This window comes from Symphodus melops, assembly GCF_947650265.1.
Source record: "Symphodus melops genome assembly, chromosome: 12".
NCBI classification, from domain to species: domain Eukaryota; kingdom Metazoa; phylum Chordata; class Actinopteri; order Labriformes; family Labridae; genus Symphodus; species Symphodus melops.
Genome location: NC_136702.1, coordinates 3,686,727 through 3,704,967, shown reverse-complemented (window position 1 = coordinate 3,704,967; position 18,241 = coordinate 3,686,727). Strand labels below are relative to the sequence as shown.

Below are 18,241 nucleotides of genomic sequence, written 5' to 3'. Positions count from 1 at the left end.
ATTCCTACAGCATGGTCCTTTAAAGTCATTAGATTAGATAAGAGGCATGCTGCTCCCTATAAAGCTCTGTAAATACACTAGATGTGACGCTGAAACTTGTTTTTGTGTTGTTCAGATTAAGATCTACAAGATGATTAAAATGTGCCTTATTACTGTTCTTGATTCTCTGGTTTATATACTGACACCACCCGGCTCTAAAGTCCTGACAAAAACAGGGGAAAGATGTGAAGTTTATGACATAAAAATATCCAAATGAAAAATCATTTTCAAAGAAAAAAGAGGCTCTTCAGCCCGGCTGGTGGGAGGGCCATCACATGTAACACCATGAAACAGTTCAAACAGATTACAGAGCATTACTTGAATTATTATTCCATAGAAATCGTTGGTGTAAAGCTTACAATTATTATTTTTGCACGTTGAACCTTCCTTCTCTCTGAGAGTTGGTCACGGCTTTCATCTCTCACTAAACCATCACTATCAGCCTTCTGCTGCCGTTCATCGGCAATGTTCACGAGCAGACGACAGGAAAGCATTACGCAGAAAACACTCGCTCACGTCTCGGGAATATTACCTTGAATTATGTGGTTTATTTGCATACCAAATTGATTTAGCGGAGCACATGTCTTGGTCTGGAGGACTCAAACAGGATTAGGATGTGCAGTGCAGGACAACAAAACAAGGAAGCACTTCATGGCATCACTCAAATTATGATTGGTTTTAGTAGTGGCTCCACACATCCGGGGGCTGATCTCTGTCGGATGAGGGGAGAAAGACAAGCAGGGTGAAACCAGGATGGATCTTTCCACCTCTTCTTTTAACCAACACCATATCGTTTGCTCCATCTTTGAGGACTGAATTCTGCAAAACAATCAAATCTTGGAGGGTTTTGTCAGAGCTCTCTATCCAGTAAGAACAGTCCCGTTTAGATTGTTTCATATCAAGTATTTGAATATCTCTAGAAGCCAGTAAAGGAAGTGTTCTTCTTCTCTGGACTTGTCACACGTTATTTGAAGATGGTGCAGAGATCCTGGACCCTCCTGAGTGCTTTTCCAGTAAAAGCCCTGTAACGAGTGCAATGACATCAGGATGCACCAGGCAGTCTAACAGGTCATTAGTGGTTATTGTCGTGTCTGGTGCTTCCTCATAATACTCTGAGTTGTTCTGCGACGTCGTATCTGCACTGCCACATTGTCTACTTTGAGTTATACTTGGGTTGACTGCAGATACAAGCTCTGCTCTCTGCAGTGCGTTTGATGTGGCAGCGCGGTCCTCCACAGATTTGGCTTCACAGTCCCCGGAGGGTTTAACATCTTTCGTGGTCATGCCCCTTGTTTGTGGCGAGTCGTCTTGCTGACAGCGCACAGGGATCAGATGCGGTCCGAAGGGAAGAGATTCTCCTGCACAGTGTTTCCTGATGTCTCCTCTGGAGTCCCGCTTGGCTGGACGTGTGTCTCTCGAGTCCTGGGTGTGTTTGCTGTGGCAGAGGCTCCTCTGTCTTTGAGCAGAACTTCTAACTGCCAGGTTTAGATACTGCATGTTCTCCTTATGGGATCCTACTCCGTCCTGCAGAAACACAATACAAACCTGTTGTTATAGAGTTCACTAAACAAAAGCTTCATCCTTGTAAGCTGCTTAAAGTAAGTTTTTATATTCAGATGTAACCCATCAGTTGTTTTTAAAAAAAAAATCACTTTATGTTTACTGTTAAAGGAATCGTTGAATTTTAAGGTTTGATACAAACATCGAGCCTTCCAGAAAAATGTTCAAACCTCTCTGATAGTCCTTTTGTAGTTGACACATATTTAAGACCCTTGACTTTATAAAGGAAACATAATTCCTTTACTCTGCACTGACTCTTTCGCCCTCCTCACACAAATCTAGTTTTTAACGTTTTTTATGTGTAAATACAAACAGCAGTAATGAAACTGCTACATTACGTTTTCTCCTCCCTCTGCACTTGATTACACTATGAAAATGTCTAATTACACATCGAATTGATGTAATGGTAAAAGCAGTCATCACTGCATCACACTCTGTTGCTCGTCCGTCATTTTTAATCGCTCCTTCACAAGCTATTAAGATTTGTATTTCTCGTGGAGCTGCACGTCGTAGAAACCTGAGAGTTACTCATTGAAGGGAGTCACAGCTGACAGACGAACCTCAGTTGGATTGAGCCAGTCGTCAGTGTTGTCATCACTCGGTGCACTTTTCAGAGCGCAGACAACAGCCTTGGTCACAGCTTCACTCACTCTCGCGATGTGATCCACTTCCTGTGCAGGAACAGGAAGTCAGACAGAGAATAAGTCTGGCATGCATTACGAGAAGGAGCGCCGCATCGAGACAGTTCCACAGAGTGATGGAGACACAGTGTGGACGTTTACTGCAAGCACACAGTGACCTTCCAGGGAAACAGGAAGAAGCACCTGCTCTTCAAATAAACACTTATCCAGCTGTGGGGAGATTTTCATCTCGACAAACAGACACTGTCAAGAGCAACTTCAGGAGTTTTTTTTTTTTTTCTTTACTTACCAGCTCAATCCAGGAGTTGACGCTGACGGTGATGGGATCCACAGACTCCACATAGTGCCACCAGTGTCTGGGGACAAAAAGCACCTGTGAAGATGAAAATGAAATACTTCTCATGTTAGCTCAATGTGCAGAGGCTGGAGCCATCGAAGAGCCGCTCTGGTTCCACTTCTACCCCGAGTCATTTCCTGCATGCTATCCCAGTTTCTGCCTCTTTCAACTGTCCTGTCCTCTGAGGAAATACACCAGAAAGTCTTTAAAAACTCCTCAGCAGCTTAAACGGATTATCAGTTCGGTAATAAACACCCACTTCAGGCCTCTGTGATCAATCTTGAGGGTAAACGGTGCCACGCTGATCATCCACTAGATGGCAGCAGGCACCTTCACCCCACAGAGTGTCAGCAGTTCAGCCATTCATAAAGCGGGTCGATTAAAAATGGCCGACCCTTATTGATTCCCTGCCTCCTCCGCAGTCCTGATTCATTCACAGCCTGTGCTCTGACAAGACACGATGAATGAGCTGCTCTTCTGATGGACGTGCAGTGATGGAGTCATCCTGAAGGAGATTTATCTTTGCTATCCATTCTTTGTGAACTGCGGATGTTTGTGGAAGATTCCAGTGAAAGTGTCAAAGGGTTCAACATTAGATTTGTAGAAGTGGAAGAATCTTCACATTTAGATTTGTCAGTCTGGGTCAAATCTGAAAAACACTGTTTCCAGTTTTTGATTGTTATCATGAAGAGGATCACGGGCCACGGCAGTAGTTAATATTGAGTTGTATTAAAACCCCTGACCACTAGATGGCATGATTAAAATCTATCTTGATCTATCTGACTCTTCCAGTCTGACATAACAAGGTCAAATAAGACGTAAAACCATCTATTCCTTTTCACTCACACACCCCCTCATCACGCCTCTGTTCTTACCAGGTTTCTCTCCACCCCTCCCTCACCCCGCCTTACACACTGACGATAAGGCTTCAGTAGATATCCCACCTTTAGTGGTCATATTTAAATGGCGCAATATGTCCCCTAATTTATTGATTTTATTCAGGTTGGAGCCACTCAGATCAGGGATTTCGTTTCAAAGGGACTCCTGACCAAGAACAGCAGCAACAACAAAAACACTCAAACAGCTGAGTCAAAACTTTTTCACAAAGGATTTAAAAACATTCAAAGTAACAAAGTGTTGTGGTTTCAAATCAGATCAGCGGGATTTTAAACACCTTGGTCGAACTGAAATAATAAGACAGCTGAGCTCACAGTGTTACACTCTGTTCGGTTTATTATCCATCAGCTGCACGATCAGCATCATTTCCCTCCGGACTAAATAATCAAACCTCCTGAAGGAAGCGTCACCTGTGACCTCGGCCTGCACACGGCTCTGCCTGCCTCCACAGCTCCTCCACAGCTGGGTTTGCTTTGGCTGATAAGAGTGTATTTAGGGCGCTTCAGGAGCTCAGATAGGGAAAACAGACAGATGCTTAATTGCTCTGTCACCATTTTGATAACACAATGCAGCTGGAATCTAAAACAAGGAAAAGTAGGACAAGTCCTTCCGGGAAGACTTTTACCAAAACTTTGGAGAACTACTTCAGAAGCAGCGGAGAAGATTTCTGAAAATTAAAATCACAGGTCAGTCGCAGTGCCTCAATCATAACTTTGGACACTCTGAACTCTACTGCCTCAAAAGCAGAGCAGACGACAGTCAGATGATCTACAGGCACAGACTTCACCCTTTTACCTTTCCTCCTGACAGGACATCAAGACGGATGGCCCGTCTTGACTCTTATGCAACCTTCCTCTTCCTTCGATAGAGAAGCTTCTTCGTCTGCTGAAGGTGATGCAACGCAGCCATGAAGGCCAGATTTTAATTGGAACAAAAGTCATGACAGTTCCCTTGCTTTATTATTTCATGGAGGACACAACTATGAATAAATCTCATCCTGCGGAGTCTTCCTTTACATGTTCTGAGTCTAACGACCAATAAAGCTATATTTAACGGCTTGAGCTTTTACGGTTACAAGCAGCTCATCACATTACTGCAGACGTAAAGTGTTGCATAACACTCGACTCCAGTAAATCACTTGAGGTGGTTTCTGGAGTACAGAAAAAACAACTTGGATCTGTCACAGCTGAAGTGTTGTTGGAAGTGTCTTGTGTTAAGAGTTTTTGAGTTAAAAGGCAGGAAGTTGAAAACAAGCTACAGGAGCTTTTACAGTAAAACTTAAAAAATAAATATTTTAAAGTTGACTTTTTATTTTTTCCCTATGATCAGCTTTAGGGGTGCATTAGCATTTAAAGATGGAGTGTGTGATTATTATTTAATAAACACTTCTTACACTTCAAACTGATGTGTGTTTACACGGTGAAAGAATCTGGACTGTGCGTCTCCGTGATGCGGTTACGAATCCTCACCTGGCCTGGCTGCAGAGTGACGACGTGGGCCCTGGCTCGCTGAAATGCCGGGAACTTCTGCGGAGGAACTTCTGGACGGAGGACGTCGACCTGGCTGAAGACGCTGGACTCCTCATAAGGGATCCTGGTTGGGTACAGGTGAACTGTGTCCTCGGGAGGAAAGAGGTGCCAACGCTTCCTATGCAGAGGAAACACTAGAGCATGACGCTTGACCTCAAAGATTGAATATACTCTGCCCCAAAATCTAGAAAAAAATACTACTATTAACATGAGGTAATAAGAAGTCATTATCTTGCACTTATCGATGATAGGTGGTTCTGATTTTAGCCACTTTCAGGGACGGCCTTCTTGCTCCCTGCCAAAGTTGTTTTTAAGACTTTCTCGGTCCGATGTTTCAGCCATTATTGACTTTATTGCTTTCTGTTTATCTGACCCACCATTGTCACAAATGTCCTCATGTCGAGCATCCCGGATGTACTGTCATGGGTCAGCTGCAGCAGCTGAGTTTCATTTCATTGGAGATCAATGCCAAATGAAAGAGCCTGAGAACCAATTACAAAGAGTGAGATAAAAGTGTTGCACTCTGGGAGAACAGCGGAGTCAGATAAGATTCAAAGAGACCTTTTCCCTCTTCTCCTGGTGCTCCATATAACGCCTCACACTCTGTCTCCATTTCCTGCAATCTCTGGCGAGCTGGGCCACAAATGAGCAGAGGCCAGACGACAGCTCAGTCTGTCTGCAGTGTGCAGGACGGGGGGGTTAACAGACAGAAACCATCGACTAACACTGGTGGTTTGGAATCCAGAAGTTTTGTTGAAGCATGTTTTAAACTCCTCTGCAATAAACGCACAGACGCATTATCACAGGTGAGAGATGGCACACCTGTGACAGTGTGTTTGTGCACAGTGTCATCTTGAATGAGCATTACTCCTGAGATGAGCCCTACATTTGACTGAATTATCAGTGTTTGGAGGCTGGTATCGTTCCAAGTGCTGCTTAAAACATCCATCGAGGTCTCCTTTTATTTTTACTACAATAAAATAAAAGTTTAGAGAGTGTTTCTTTATGACACGTTCCTCCATTATACCATAAAGTGAGGTAAAGTGGAGTAAAGTGTGTTTTCACACATACCCAAAACTCCTGAAAACGTTTTTTTTTTTGAGGGGGGGGGGCAAACAACTTTACTTGGAATTGTTTTAACCAGCCCCTCTACTTTGAGTGTGAAGTTGGGGTGAGTGGATGTTGTTGCTTTCTCTTCGGTCTTGTCATGTTTTGTCTCCTGAGAGCCCACCAAACACAGAAACACTTCCATTTCACAGTGAAGGTCTCCCTCACATGTGAACAGGCAAACAGGGACAGGCTGTCCTAAAGATATCTCAGATCGCAAACACATGCTCTGACCCTTCTTACCGTCCGTGTACCTGCACCACCAGGTTACAGCCATAAGAGTCCAGGTGGCAGGGCGTGTTGGCCCCCTGTGTGCCGATCCACAACGTGCTCTCTTTCCCGTTGCGCCCCTCAAAACCAAACTCGGACCACTTCACATCCTGCAACACAAACACAGGAAACACCCGGCGAAATTAAATCAGATGGATGACAACGAGAAAAACGACTTTGAGTCAGAGAGTCACTTATTGTACTCATGACAATGACATGACACGGCTCACATTTTAACAACCGTCACCACTCACAGAAACACCTCCACCTCATCCGCTGCTTTGACAAGGTCTATTATAGGTTAGCAATGAAGGTCTCTGCGGCTTTAGTATTAGCCATCTTTCATGGAAAACTGCTCTGTCAATCACATCCTGTCACAGCACACAGGTGTAGCAATCCCAGCAGCAACCTGAATAATGAAGTAATTACCATATATGCAGGCAGCGGTAAATGACAGACTGGTCGATGTGGCTTTGAGGCGGCCTTTATTCTCACCACCATTTATCCTGTGAAAAGCCTGCGCCTGCCCGTCTCAAAGGCACCGATGTCAGCGGCTAATAATTGCAGGTGGAAACCCAATAAAACTGTTTCAGGGAGATAAAAAATAAATTAATCTGTGGCTGTTTGTTTGAGAGAGGATGACACCTTAATGTCTTTACCGTCTGGAGGACAGAAATAGCAGCTTATAATAACAAGTAATGGACATAAAGCTTCAACATTTTAATTGAAAATGTCAAGAAAAGGAAGGGGGGGGGTGGAATACAAATGTTTTTTTTTTTGTTAATTAAACTTAGAGGGGAATGTTTTGCAGCTTTTGCATTTCATGTGTTTACAGGCTTCGTGCCCCGGCTGCCACCAGTGACCTCTTTTTTTCAGGATCTGGGTTTTATTACTTTCTCCTGTTTCAAGAAAAAAAACATTAATGCTATTCATTAAAATATTAAAAGTAATACAATATCAACTTCTGTGTTACTTAAACTTCTCACTACTTTGTTGAAACACTTGAAGATCAACCTTTTCTTGAGGAAAGGGAATTGGGGAAAGCTCCTTCCAATCTCAACATAACAATGCCGTCCTGTGCACAAAGCCAGTTCCAAAAATCCCCCCCCCGATCGACCACAGTTCTGTGAAGAGGAACGTGACGTGCTGGCACAGAACACTAAAATCTACCCCTTTCAAAACTATCGGTTTGAACTGAAATTTACTCGGAAGCAAAAGCAATGCAAAAAATAATGCGCTTATGTCTTAAGCACAACTAGAGAACAATGTTCACATTTACACATTGTTTTGGGCTTGTTCATAACTCCTTATTCAACGGCCTGTACCTCATCTCTACCTTCTATGTTCTCATTTAAGCTCGACCCTGTTGCTTGATCCAGACGCTGAAAGTACAACTTAAACCACAATGCAATAAAAAAAACAGCAGCTTGGTTTGGCAAGACCAGAATCAGCCAAATTAAGCTTCTTGAGTGGTTCGCTGTGATGCTTCATAATTCAACTGTAAACGAAAACCAGGTTGTGCTCTTTTCAAAACAACTGTCTGGCTGTAAACTTCATTGAAACATCTGAAGACAATGCATCAATCTGGTACCATCGTTTATTAACCCCCTGAAAAATTGACTTCTTATTCCTTCTCCTTAACTACCACAGAGTCTGCCATAAAGTAAAGCTGTGAAATAAACAGCTGCTTGCAAAAGCTCCGCTTGTTTCAAGGTAAACAACAACAACGATCATTGTGTTCTGTCCATTCAGGGGGAGGCTTTTTTCAAATGTTGGCCAATTCTCCAGTCTGGGTATAGAATTAGGCATTGTGAAGATTAATGGTATTGAAACATTTCTATTTTTTTGTGTAATTTTGTTTAGATGCATTATGAAAGTCATAATACCAATAATGATGTGTGTATGTACAGTAGCAGGCTTACTACCTCGAACATTGAAGGCTGATCCTGAAACAACATGGCGATGTATTTATAGTCAGCATAAGCCCAATACGCTGAGACTGGGAAATCACAGAAAGGTCCAACATCTGTCCCAGCCTGGTCCCGGGTCCAGTTGAGAAAGTGCTCCAGTTTGGCCTCCACATAGGAACACTGGGTTTCAAACAGAGGAGCTACAGCAGGAGAGCAGGAGAACGAGAAAGAGAGTCATCGCTGGACACATGTTGATCAAGTTTCAGTAAATCATCTGACATCTCTGTACGAACAGAAAAGCAACTTCATCCACCAGAATCCCTATATGCATCATCACAGAGGCGCGACATTTAGTTTTACCCGATTTTATGGAAAAAAATAAATCACTGCTGTCGTGATTCACTTGCTTTTGTTGCAGTAAACAAAGTGTGTCTTTGGTTGAGTGATGCCGTTCATAATGCATCATGAGCAATGCCCCTTTTGTCAGCTGTTACTGCTGAGAGGAGGATTCAGAAATCCAATTAGGACATGCTCAGTTATTAATTCCAAGAGTCATCAGTGGAGTTGATGAAGTGCTACGAGGAAGACAGGATATAAAACAAAGCATGCCTCACTCTTGTACGTCATTTGAAATCTTTCTAAATACGTCCAATCTCGGAAATGTTGAAAGAACCTGAAAGAAACGAGTATGTGCCAACTGAAAATGTAATCAAAGTGTCCAAACTGTTTGCATCGGTGCGATTAGGAACAGAGTAACAGAAAAGCGTATTAATCAAGCTTGTTGAAATTGATGACGACAGGAATGTGGTGGTGCCTGAACATTTTGGATTAATGTCTCAGGGTGAATTGGATCATTTGTGAAATCATTTTTTACCACTAACTACTTAGTCAGGGTTTTTTTTCGGGTTTTTTTAAGAGAAATGTGTCCTCTATTAACAATTAAGAAATGAGACTTCAAAGATAGTTGACAGTTTTAATATGAGTTAATTAAAATGCCACATGCAAAGTGAATACAGGAGTAGAAAAGGCTTCCTGGGAGCCAGTTTTTACTGGTAAGTCATCTAACTGCACGTTTTCCACATCATAAACTGTATTCTATTTATTCAACCATCATCAAACACAGACTTTGATTTCAACCTGCATTTTCAGCCAAAATACACAAGACTTATTTCAACTCAGGTCTATTTGGATTAATATTCTTTTCTTACTTTTTGTCTCGTCTTTTCTTCCCAGTCTGAACTGCACACGTTTGTCACCGAGGCACTGAGACAGGTGCTCTGCAGTCCAGTGGAGAACAGGCCAGCCACATGTCATGTTCATGAAGACTGCAGGCTGCTGCAGATCATCCAAAATCCTCTGGATCTCCTCCGGGGTGAAGGGTTTAAAGGAGTCGGGGGCAATCATGACTGGTAGTGCACACTGAAAAATGGTTGACAGAGAGGATAAATATATTTTAAAGGAGGCGAAAACGGTTTTTGCTGCCTTAAATGACCAGTTTTGATATAGATTGCACCACGGCCTATTTGCTTAGTGGTTGTTTTATCCTTTTTAGATTGCAGGTGAGAAACTTGGGCAGCTTTTAATGCATGCAGGAGGATGCAGTGAAGCATTTTTACTCTAATAATAATAATGTGGATAACGTTAACACGGATTTGACAAACAACTTGACAAACTGTTGCATCGTTTTATTGTTTAAACCATTTAACCTCACCTCAGGAGACCATTAGTAAAAACCCCCAACATATTTTCCGGGAAAAAGCTAACATTAGCTGACTAGCTTCCTGAAAAAAAGAGAGAAAACAGGGGGACTCACCTTTCACAGCACGTGCAGTTCAGGTTCAGGCGGATGTAAACAAACGTCACGTGACATTGGGAGGTTTGTTTTTTTACATTTGAAACGCCCCCGTGGTGAAGCTACTCCATTACGGCTCTGTGTCCACTACAAAAGCTCCACTCAAGCTAAGCCACCAGACGAGCCAAAATGGCAGCTCAGAGACGACAGTTACTGACACGCGCCTAAAACCGTTTCCGTCTGAGCATGCGCAGTCAAGTTAACTGACTCAGGCTCGCGCAGAGGCTGTTATTGTTTTGTGTGCTTCACAGGAGGAGGTGGACTGAGACTTCATTTATTCGTTGTCAGGCAGCTATTAAACCGGGGTTTTTTTAACCGGACTGACACAAGCTACAGGCGGCTACAATGCCTCGGAGCAACGAGACCGAAAGGCAGCCGCTTATCACACCGTCTAACGCTGATACACTCACTCGACCGGTGAACAGCAGAGTATACAAGAGAAGATGGCTGGTTCTGATACTGTTCTGCATGCTGGGACTAATGCAGGGCATGGTGTGGAACTTCTGGGGTCCCATCCAGGTGTCGGCCGGTCACGCTTACGGCTTCACCAAGGCTGACATCGCGGTTCTGGTGCTGTGGAGCCCGCTGGGTTTCCTTCCCTTCTTTCTGTTCATGTGGTTAATGGATAAGAAAGGTGAGCTTTTTTTGTACACTGTGTTCTATCCAAAAGTTCTGGTTCTGAACAAGCGTGTTTAACCTTCCAAAACAACACTGTTGAAATCTTTGATTTTTAATCACTCACAGGTTTGGTGTCGTTTCTTGACATCCTGCACTTGATAGTGTTATCACTAAGGTTAATGGGGATATTGGATGAGTCGTGTTATTCTGTTGTTCCTGAGATTTTCTGACATCAGTATGAATTTCCAGATTTTTAGTTCACTGCAAAAAATAAAAATAAGTATTGTATTAGGATCATTGTGGCCCTCAGTGCTTGGATTGGCTGCTTTCAATGGGGGGACAAGACATATAGACTATATGTATTAGTATTCATAACTTGTTTAAAATTGCAGGTACTTTTATTTTGATTCAGTTGTTTTCTCTTCGTAGTGTGGTCTTCTGCTGTTTTAACACCACATTACTTCTTCTACATCTTTTTTGACCTCATAAAAGCCGGGTTTACTTTTCAATTTAGGAAATTGTTTTGCAAAAAGCCTTGAAACCAAAAGGGAAACATTTATCGGCAAGTATGTTCATAGTAAAAGTTGCCAAATTATTTGTTATAAAATCTGATTTTTGTTCTGTAAATTGGACAAAAATTGCAAATCTTGTCAAAAATGTTAGGCCCCAGATGAGATATCTCTTTTTACAAACCAAACAAATAGAAAGTGGTTGAGAAACTAATCGGCAGATTAACCCAAAATAATAAGTAGTCATTATAGTTGCACAAGTAAATGAACTGACTGACAACATTTATAATAGCATTACAGTCACAGGGAACGTATTTCTGCATTAATTCATTCGAAATACTTTTTCTGAAGAAATTCACAGATCATCTTGAGAAACATTTCAAATGCAAGACTTCTACTGGTGAAAGATTTAATTTTTCAATGTGGTATTTGTTATAGGATTATTGGATTATGATTTTTTTTAAGGCACAATAGCATTTTATGCCCCCCACATAGTTGAATACTAGAAAAAAAGTCAAGAAATAAAAAGTGTTGAAGTGGTTGACCCAAACAGGCGACTGTATTTAACCTCATCCGACCCCCTTGGTGCTGATATTCGTACCTCTTTGAACTTGCATCCTTCAAAGTGATTGTGCATTATTCTTATCTACAGTACTCAGACTTCTTGCTCCTGTCGTTTAACAAACACAACACCATGATTTATTCTGGAGCTCCTTGATAATCCTAGATGTGTTTGTCTCATGATACTGCTCGAAATGTGATTATCCCAGTCAATGCAGCAATCAGTAACATCATTAATCAGCCTTCTCCAGAAATCTACAGGTTTCAGCCGAAATAATTCTGTGAGGATTACAGAAAATGCACTCCAGTGCTAGCAAAGACTAATGTGTTTGTCAAAGCTAGACATTAAAATGAACTTATATTTAACCCTGCTGCTATCAGAGGCATAATCTGTGGTGGTTTTGGCGGCAGGTGGTGTTGCGGGACGCCGCCGTCCGATGGTGGTGGCAGGCCGTGGTTCTCGGATGACACAAAAAAGCTTTTGAACTTTTTAAGAAAAATAACTCTCTCTCTCTCTCTCTCTCTCTATATATATTATATATATATATATATATATATACACACACACACACACACACACACACACACACTGTATTTGTAGTGCTTTGTCCTCCATACTTACTTCCATCAAAAGAATACTTCAACACAGTTTGGAAAATATGCTGGCTAAAGCCTTTGGTTTGTCTTTGAGTTCTATGACAGCTTATTTTTAGACCTATTAATCCTCTCAGTGATGGATGATAAGAGCATCTCGCTCTTATTAAAGTTATTTGAACCTTATTCTGCAGCTTTTTTGCCTGTGGTTTTTGCCCTTTCAGTCTGCACTCTCTCTTTTTTTTTTAATCAAGGACAGCATATTTAAATCTAGCATGTGCATAATCTTGTGTTCAACCTCTGGGCCATGTCTAGTCTTTCCTGAAAACAGGTTTTTGTAAGCTTTATTTAGCCTATTTAAAAAGTTCAGACGCATGGTAAATCCATCCTGACCTGTATAGAAATGTTGCTCAGCCTTTTTATTATTAAAAGTAGGTAGCATTAGTGAAATGCTGATATTTTGCTAGCATTGACCCACAGTACTTTACACTTTTCATTAGCTCCACACAGTTGTCTTTGCTATCTTCACCTGCTCGTTCACTTCTAAAGAGCAGTTGCTGGCGGCAGCAGTAGAATATTTTTCTGCAGAGTAAGCTCATGTTTGGAGAAGGAGAAAGCAGTGGCTGTTTGTGGGGTAAATGAAAGAAAGCATCAGACCGAAGCAGTGATGGAGTACCGCTCAGAAAAAGATTTCATCAACATACAGTGTACGGCCTTACAGATGTTACTGTAAGCAGGCCCGTCCACAGAAGTTGCACGACTCCTGAAAGGCCCTCCAAAGATATGACTTTAATCAACAGATGCACATTTGAACTGTAGTGTTAGCGTTAGCCTCCTGGCTAGCACTAACTCCCCGTGCCCGTTCCGTCGTTAAGATTATCAAAAAGTACTCATTATTTTCAGAAGAGGGGATTTACAGGACCCAATTTTACTGCAGCAACAAAGAATAACATTTTAAAAAAAAAATAAAGACGTAAAGGTGAGTATTAATTCTAACATTGAATTTAGTTATTGTAGCTTTAAAGAAAGATGGATCATGTTTTAATATCTGAATTGGCCCTACTCATGTGATTGCACCAGAAAGTGTTCCCCTTTACCATCCTTATAGGCAGCCATACTGGATCAACAGTTTGGACACATCTATGTACTTTGAATGTTATTTAGTCTATAAAGTGTGCGAAATATTTTGGTTTTAAAACAATAGATCCACCAAAAATAAGCAAATGTTTGTTATTTTAATGCATTAACTGATGGGCTTTTATTATCCACTGTCCATGTTTGGACCTGAGTATAAGTTTAAAAAAACGCTGACTCGGGATAGCCAGTGCTTGAGTGGCATTAAAGACTTCTCTCTTTCCAAACCGATTGAGCTCAACATGCTTTTATAACCACAGAACATTTGTGCATGCAGAAGAGCTCTTGACTCAGAGCAGTGAGTCAGAGAGCCTTTCACCTAACCAGTTCCTCTGCATCACCCGACACACACATGTATTATATCGTCATGCCCAGGATGGACTGTCAGATGACAAACAACATTTACAACACAGTGACAACAGTACAGTAACCCGGCTGCTGATGAATTAAACCCAACCCATGCAAAGACTTGCACAAGTCACCTTGTGATTCTGATTCATCTGCATCTAGTGGGGGGGGGGGGGGGGGGGGTATATACCAGTATATTCAGCAAAGTCTTGTTTCTACCATCTTTGAACAGTACATGTCATGCACAGGTTGTAAATACGATAACTATGACACACACTCAGTCCCTCTAACACTAACACACCAAACTCCCAGGGCTCTGCTCCAACTTGCCTGTGTGGAAACTGTTGGTCTTCCTTCTGGGACTCCCTCGTCCCTGAAGGTAAAGACTGTTAATGATCAACAACACAGGCGGCAGGTCATGTCTTAAAACCAAGTCATATGGAGAAGTACATGATGGGCCCTTGACATGCATATCTTCTGATGTAACCGAGAGCTTAGCAGACCATTTAAGTGTGAGGTTGTAAAAGCTTGTAAGTCCTGTTGGAAATATAAGTTACTGAGTAAGAATGTTTTCTGAGTGCATCATCGAAGTAATAGAAGTCCTCGGCATCTGAAATTGGGAAGTTGATTTAATCTTTTTTGAATGGAGAGAAATTCCAAACTCATTCATACTATCAAAGACGCAAAAATACATTGGCAAAAAAGAGGTTATAAAAAAAAAAAAAAAAAAATCTTAAAAACACAAAGTGTAAAAATAAATAAGATTCTGATGGGGATCATTGATGCAGCAGAACACAGCAGAGAGACAACTGTTTCAAATCTAAACAAAAAAAAGACGAGGACAAACTCCCACCCTGCACCATGAGCTCAAACTGGCAAGTTGTGACCTGTATTTCCCATCCAGGATCAATACAGCTCAGTTCCACCTGATCCCTGTCTGACCGTTGTTAAAGTATCGACCTGCGTAAAGATCTATGCAAAGCTCCAGCGGCTGACGGCTCACATGGAGCGAGAGGAACAGAGAAGTGGGGAGAGTTTCCCTTGACGGGCATCATGTGGGTGAAACTGAGAGCAGACACTTCTGAGTCTATAAAAGGCACGTTTGTCTCTGGTCGCGCTGTCATGCAGGCTTCATCACATAAAGATTGGGATTGCTGTGACCCTTTTAACTCACCAGCCTTCTTTAGATCCCAGTCTGTATACAAGCTACACATAATGTAGTCATCTCGGAGGTTGTGCTTTACAGGTTTGCTCTGTTCATGTAGAGGCTGTTTTCAAGTCATTGAAAAAGTGTCTTCCTGTATAATCCAATAAAAATCAACAAATTACCATTTTTACGTTTATACAATTCAATCAACACCTCCCAAAAAAGTTGGAGGAAAAAGAAACGTCCCTCACGCTCAGCAGACTGTGTGGTCCACACAACCACCGCCGTCCTCATTCATGCACGGCCTGCTCCGACCTCCACCTCAGCAGCAGAGGAAGCGTGGACAGCATTCAACATGTTGTATTTGAGGTGCAACTATTGGTAAACTCAATGTAGGGTTTTTGGATTAGTCTTGAAACAAGATTACAAATAATTTCCTCTAAAGAGGGATTTGTTTTTTCTGTTTCTAATATTCTTAACCAGCAATCTTAAGTTATTACCCTAGTTTCTTATAGACCAGTGATTGCAGTTCAAGAGTTGATTTCATAAACGTCAAAACAACGTCCCATTCAAGACTGAAAATGCGTTGTGGTAGTCCTGCTCTGAAGACTCAAGATAACTGTTGATGCAAAGAGTGTTGGTGACCTGATCTTCTGTTTTCTCTCCCTTCTACACCATGTCGTGTTTCTTGCAGGTCTTCGGTCCTCCCTCCTCCTCTCCGGGTTCTTCATGCTGTTTGGAGCGATTCTGAGGTCCATCCCACTCACAGAGCCGCGACTCAGACGATGGTAAGGCTCCTCCCTGTAAATACGCTGATCATCGACACGGTATGGCGCGAGGGAGTGAACCCTCACGGATATGAATGTGTCCGTTTAGGAAGCAGAAGTGAATGTGAATCAGTTTCACCTGTGTTGGTGCTTCTGCTTAGGGCTGGGTACCTGCAGCTCAGGTATTCCAGCTGCTGAGGGTTCGACGTCCTCTTGTGGGACTTGTTCCGACAGCCCAGCACCATGAGGCTTGAATGGAATTTGCCAGAGAATTGCTACCAGAATTGGCAGATCCACATTCGGCTCCCAGCACAGTTAGCAGGCCTTAAAAAAAAGTCTGGAGACAGCGTGGTGAACATTATGCCTACGTACTCTAAAGTGTGTTCTTCAGAGGCAGGCTCTGGGGTTTTTGAACACAGGACAACATGCAGTAGTAGTGTTAGAGTGGCTTGTTCTCGTATCGTATATGCAGCTGTATTGATCTCAGTCAAGGTCCTGTTCCCTTCTTCAAAGCAGAGGCCTGAAACTGCTGGGTCAACCGTCAGCCAGCATTCGGCTGTTTTTGACAGACAGTTCAATACCGTCTGGATTCTTTACATTCCTCTTTGTTTGTCCTTGCTTGTCGTTTCTCTCTTCCCCCACCTTATCACACAGTTGTTCACTGGAAGACAGGCCATCACTGCACACGTAAAGGACGTCCATTCTTCTCAGTCTGACTCACAAGCTCACCGTTCCTCTTTGAGAAAAGAGCGAGAGCTCAAAGGAGGTCATTTCAATTACTATATCGTCCTTTTGGAAATGTGATTTCATTGAATATTTCTCAGTGCTAATCTCTGTAATGATTCTTATGGGGCTGCACAATGGGGCAATATATCATAAAATATCAATGCACAGCGGAAATTGTATTTTCACAGAATGGGTCACGTATCACTCTCACTCAGAGGGGTTTGAGGATTTAAAAAAAATAATTTTGGCTTTCACAGAGCGGATAAATCAATTTGGTTCCTCGTTCTCTTTCTCGCTCTGCGTTTCATGAGGCTTCAGTAAGAAAGCCATTAGTGGAGTGAACTGCCAATGCTAACAGTGACTTAGGCCTAATGTTGGGGAAATAATCAGCTCATTTTGAAGTATATTACGATCTTGATTCCACTGGGGCACAGCCGAACTTTCAAACATTTTACAGTTAGTTGTAAAATATTGCATTGGAGAGCTCCTGCTTCTGTGTGTGGTTGTCTTCTTCTCTTCTCCGTGCATATAAATGAGCTAAAGAGCTCATTTCCACAGCCTCAACACGAGAGCGCCTTCACATGCACATACCACTGTCTTCATTATTGCTTTATATGGTGTCAATCTTTGGGGGTCTCACGAATCCATCCAAAATGATTCTGGATTAAAAGTTGTTGTTTTTTTTTTTTAATTAATGAATACTTCAGAATCTACCCCAGTCATCTGTGAGACTGAATTTGAGACTGCTCTATTTCTTGCTGCTCCATTTGGCATTATACAGAGTTAACTAGTCTAGTCTTTAGCACTGTTGCACGAGCCCCCCCCCCAAAAAAAATCGACTTTTGAAGTTATGAATCTATTTAAAACCCAGACAATAAGAATCTTAATTTTAATATAAATCGATTTTTCCCCCACTTTTATTGTGATAGTATTGTTATTGTAATGTATGTATCATATTATTTAGAGGTTTCTTTACATTAATAGTGTTTAAGGGCACCCTTTAAATAGCAGCGTTAGGCCTCAGCTTTCTCTTGAGCCTCATTTATCAACATTTCATTTAAGGCAACTTCTGCTCCACTTGCAATGTTTTCGATGCTTTAAACCAAAACAGCAAATGAAAAACGCATGTGGCCATTAATATAACATTTCTGCAAAACATCTGCTGGAGGCAAAAACTCGAAAAGAGGAAACTGAGTCAGAAAGAAACAGGGCTGCAAAGACCAGAAGACCTCCCACCTCTGCTTGTTTTGGACACAAACAGGGCAGGACTGCTGTTGACTTAATGAACTGTTCCATTTTAACATCGCACCACCAGAATCACAGCATCAGTATCATAATCATTTATGTATCAAGCCTCTTACCTCCAGTCATACAGCTGAACATATACTGTAATTTGTTTTGTTAAAAAAAAAAAAAAAAGCACTGAGGCTTTTATCTATAAAAAAAAAAAAAAAAAAAGCAATTGGCTGTCTGCTGAACACAAGCTAACAAGTGCACAAAGTTTAAGGTGCATATTCGGGGTCAGAGCTGCCTGCCTCTCCCCCATTGCATGATGGGATCAGCCTCTCACAGTCGTGACCTTTCGCTCTTTAGATTCAGTATTCAAGTGGAAAACCAGACGGCATGGTGAAAGCCGAGACAACGTGAATCACTCTGCAAATGTTAGCACTGCCTCGGTTCAGCCTCATTTACATA

At 41.9% G+C, this 18,241-nt stretch overlaps 2 protein-coding genes across 4 annotated transcripts in view; one reads left to right on the top strand and one right to left on the bottom strand.

Moving 5' to 3' along the window:
* Positions 1 to 382: 382 nt before the first annotated feature.
* On the bottom strand, positions 383 to 10,177 carry hspbap1 (hspb associated protein 1). 2 transcript variants are annotated; one of them, XM_079356906.1, is made up of 8 exons: positions 10,104 to 10,177; positions 9,499 to 9,709; positions 8,306 to 8,490; positions 6,354 to 6,490; positions 4,944 to 5,121; positions 2,530 to 2,613; positions 2,160 to 2,270; positions 383 to 1,563 (listed from the first exon to the last, which is right to left on the bottom strand). In XM_079356906.1, the coding sequence occupies exons 2-8, from the start codon at positions 9,692 to 9,694 to the stop codon at positions 997 to 999; spliced, it is 1,458 nt and encodes a 485-aa protein (XP_079213032.1). In that variant the 5' UTR covers positions 9,695 to 9,709; positions 10,104 to 10,177; the 3' UTR covers positions 383 to 996. The 2 variants fall into 2 exon arrangements, with proteins under 2 accessions (XP_079213032.1, XP_079213033.1); XM_079356907.1 differs by lacking the exon at positions 10,104 to 10,177 and adding an exon at positions 10,002 to 10,076.
* A 310-nt stretch (positions 10,178 to 10,487) lies between these two features.
* slc49a4 (solute carrier family 49 member 4) overlaps positions 10,488 to 18,241 on the top strand; it is a gene marked incomplete at its 5' end in the record, with an annotated part of 48,526 nt that continues 40,772 nt past the window's right edge. For both annotated transcript variants that reach the window (XM_079356908.1, XM_079356909.1), the window contains 2 exons: positions 10,488 to 10,776; positions 15,748 to 15,841. In XM_079356908.1, coding sequence (XP_079213034.1) covers positions 10,488 to 10,776; positions 15,748 to 15,841 — 383 coding nt within the window. The remainder of the gene's footprint in view (positions 10,777 to 15,747; positions 15,842 to 18,241) is intronic.

Bases quoted from the DNA above. Each gene is read 5' to 3' on its own strand.
- hspbap1 (XM_079356906.1), bottom strand. From the start codon at position 9,694: ATGATTGCCCCCGACTCCTTTAAACCCTTCACCCCGGAGGAGATCCAG. The intron at 8,491-9,498 runs GTAAGAAAAGAA...CTCCTGCTGTAG, and splicing joins AAGAAAAGACGAGACAAAAA to CTCCTCTGTTTGAAACCCAG. The intron at 1,564-2,159 runs GTTCGTCTGTCA...GTGTTTCTGCAG, and splicing joins ACTGGCTCAATCCAACTGAG to GACGGAGTAGGATCCCATAA.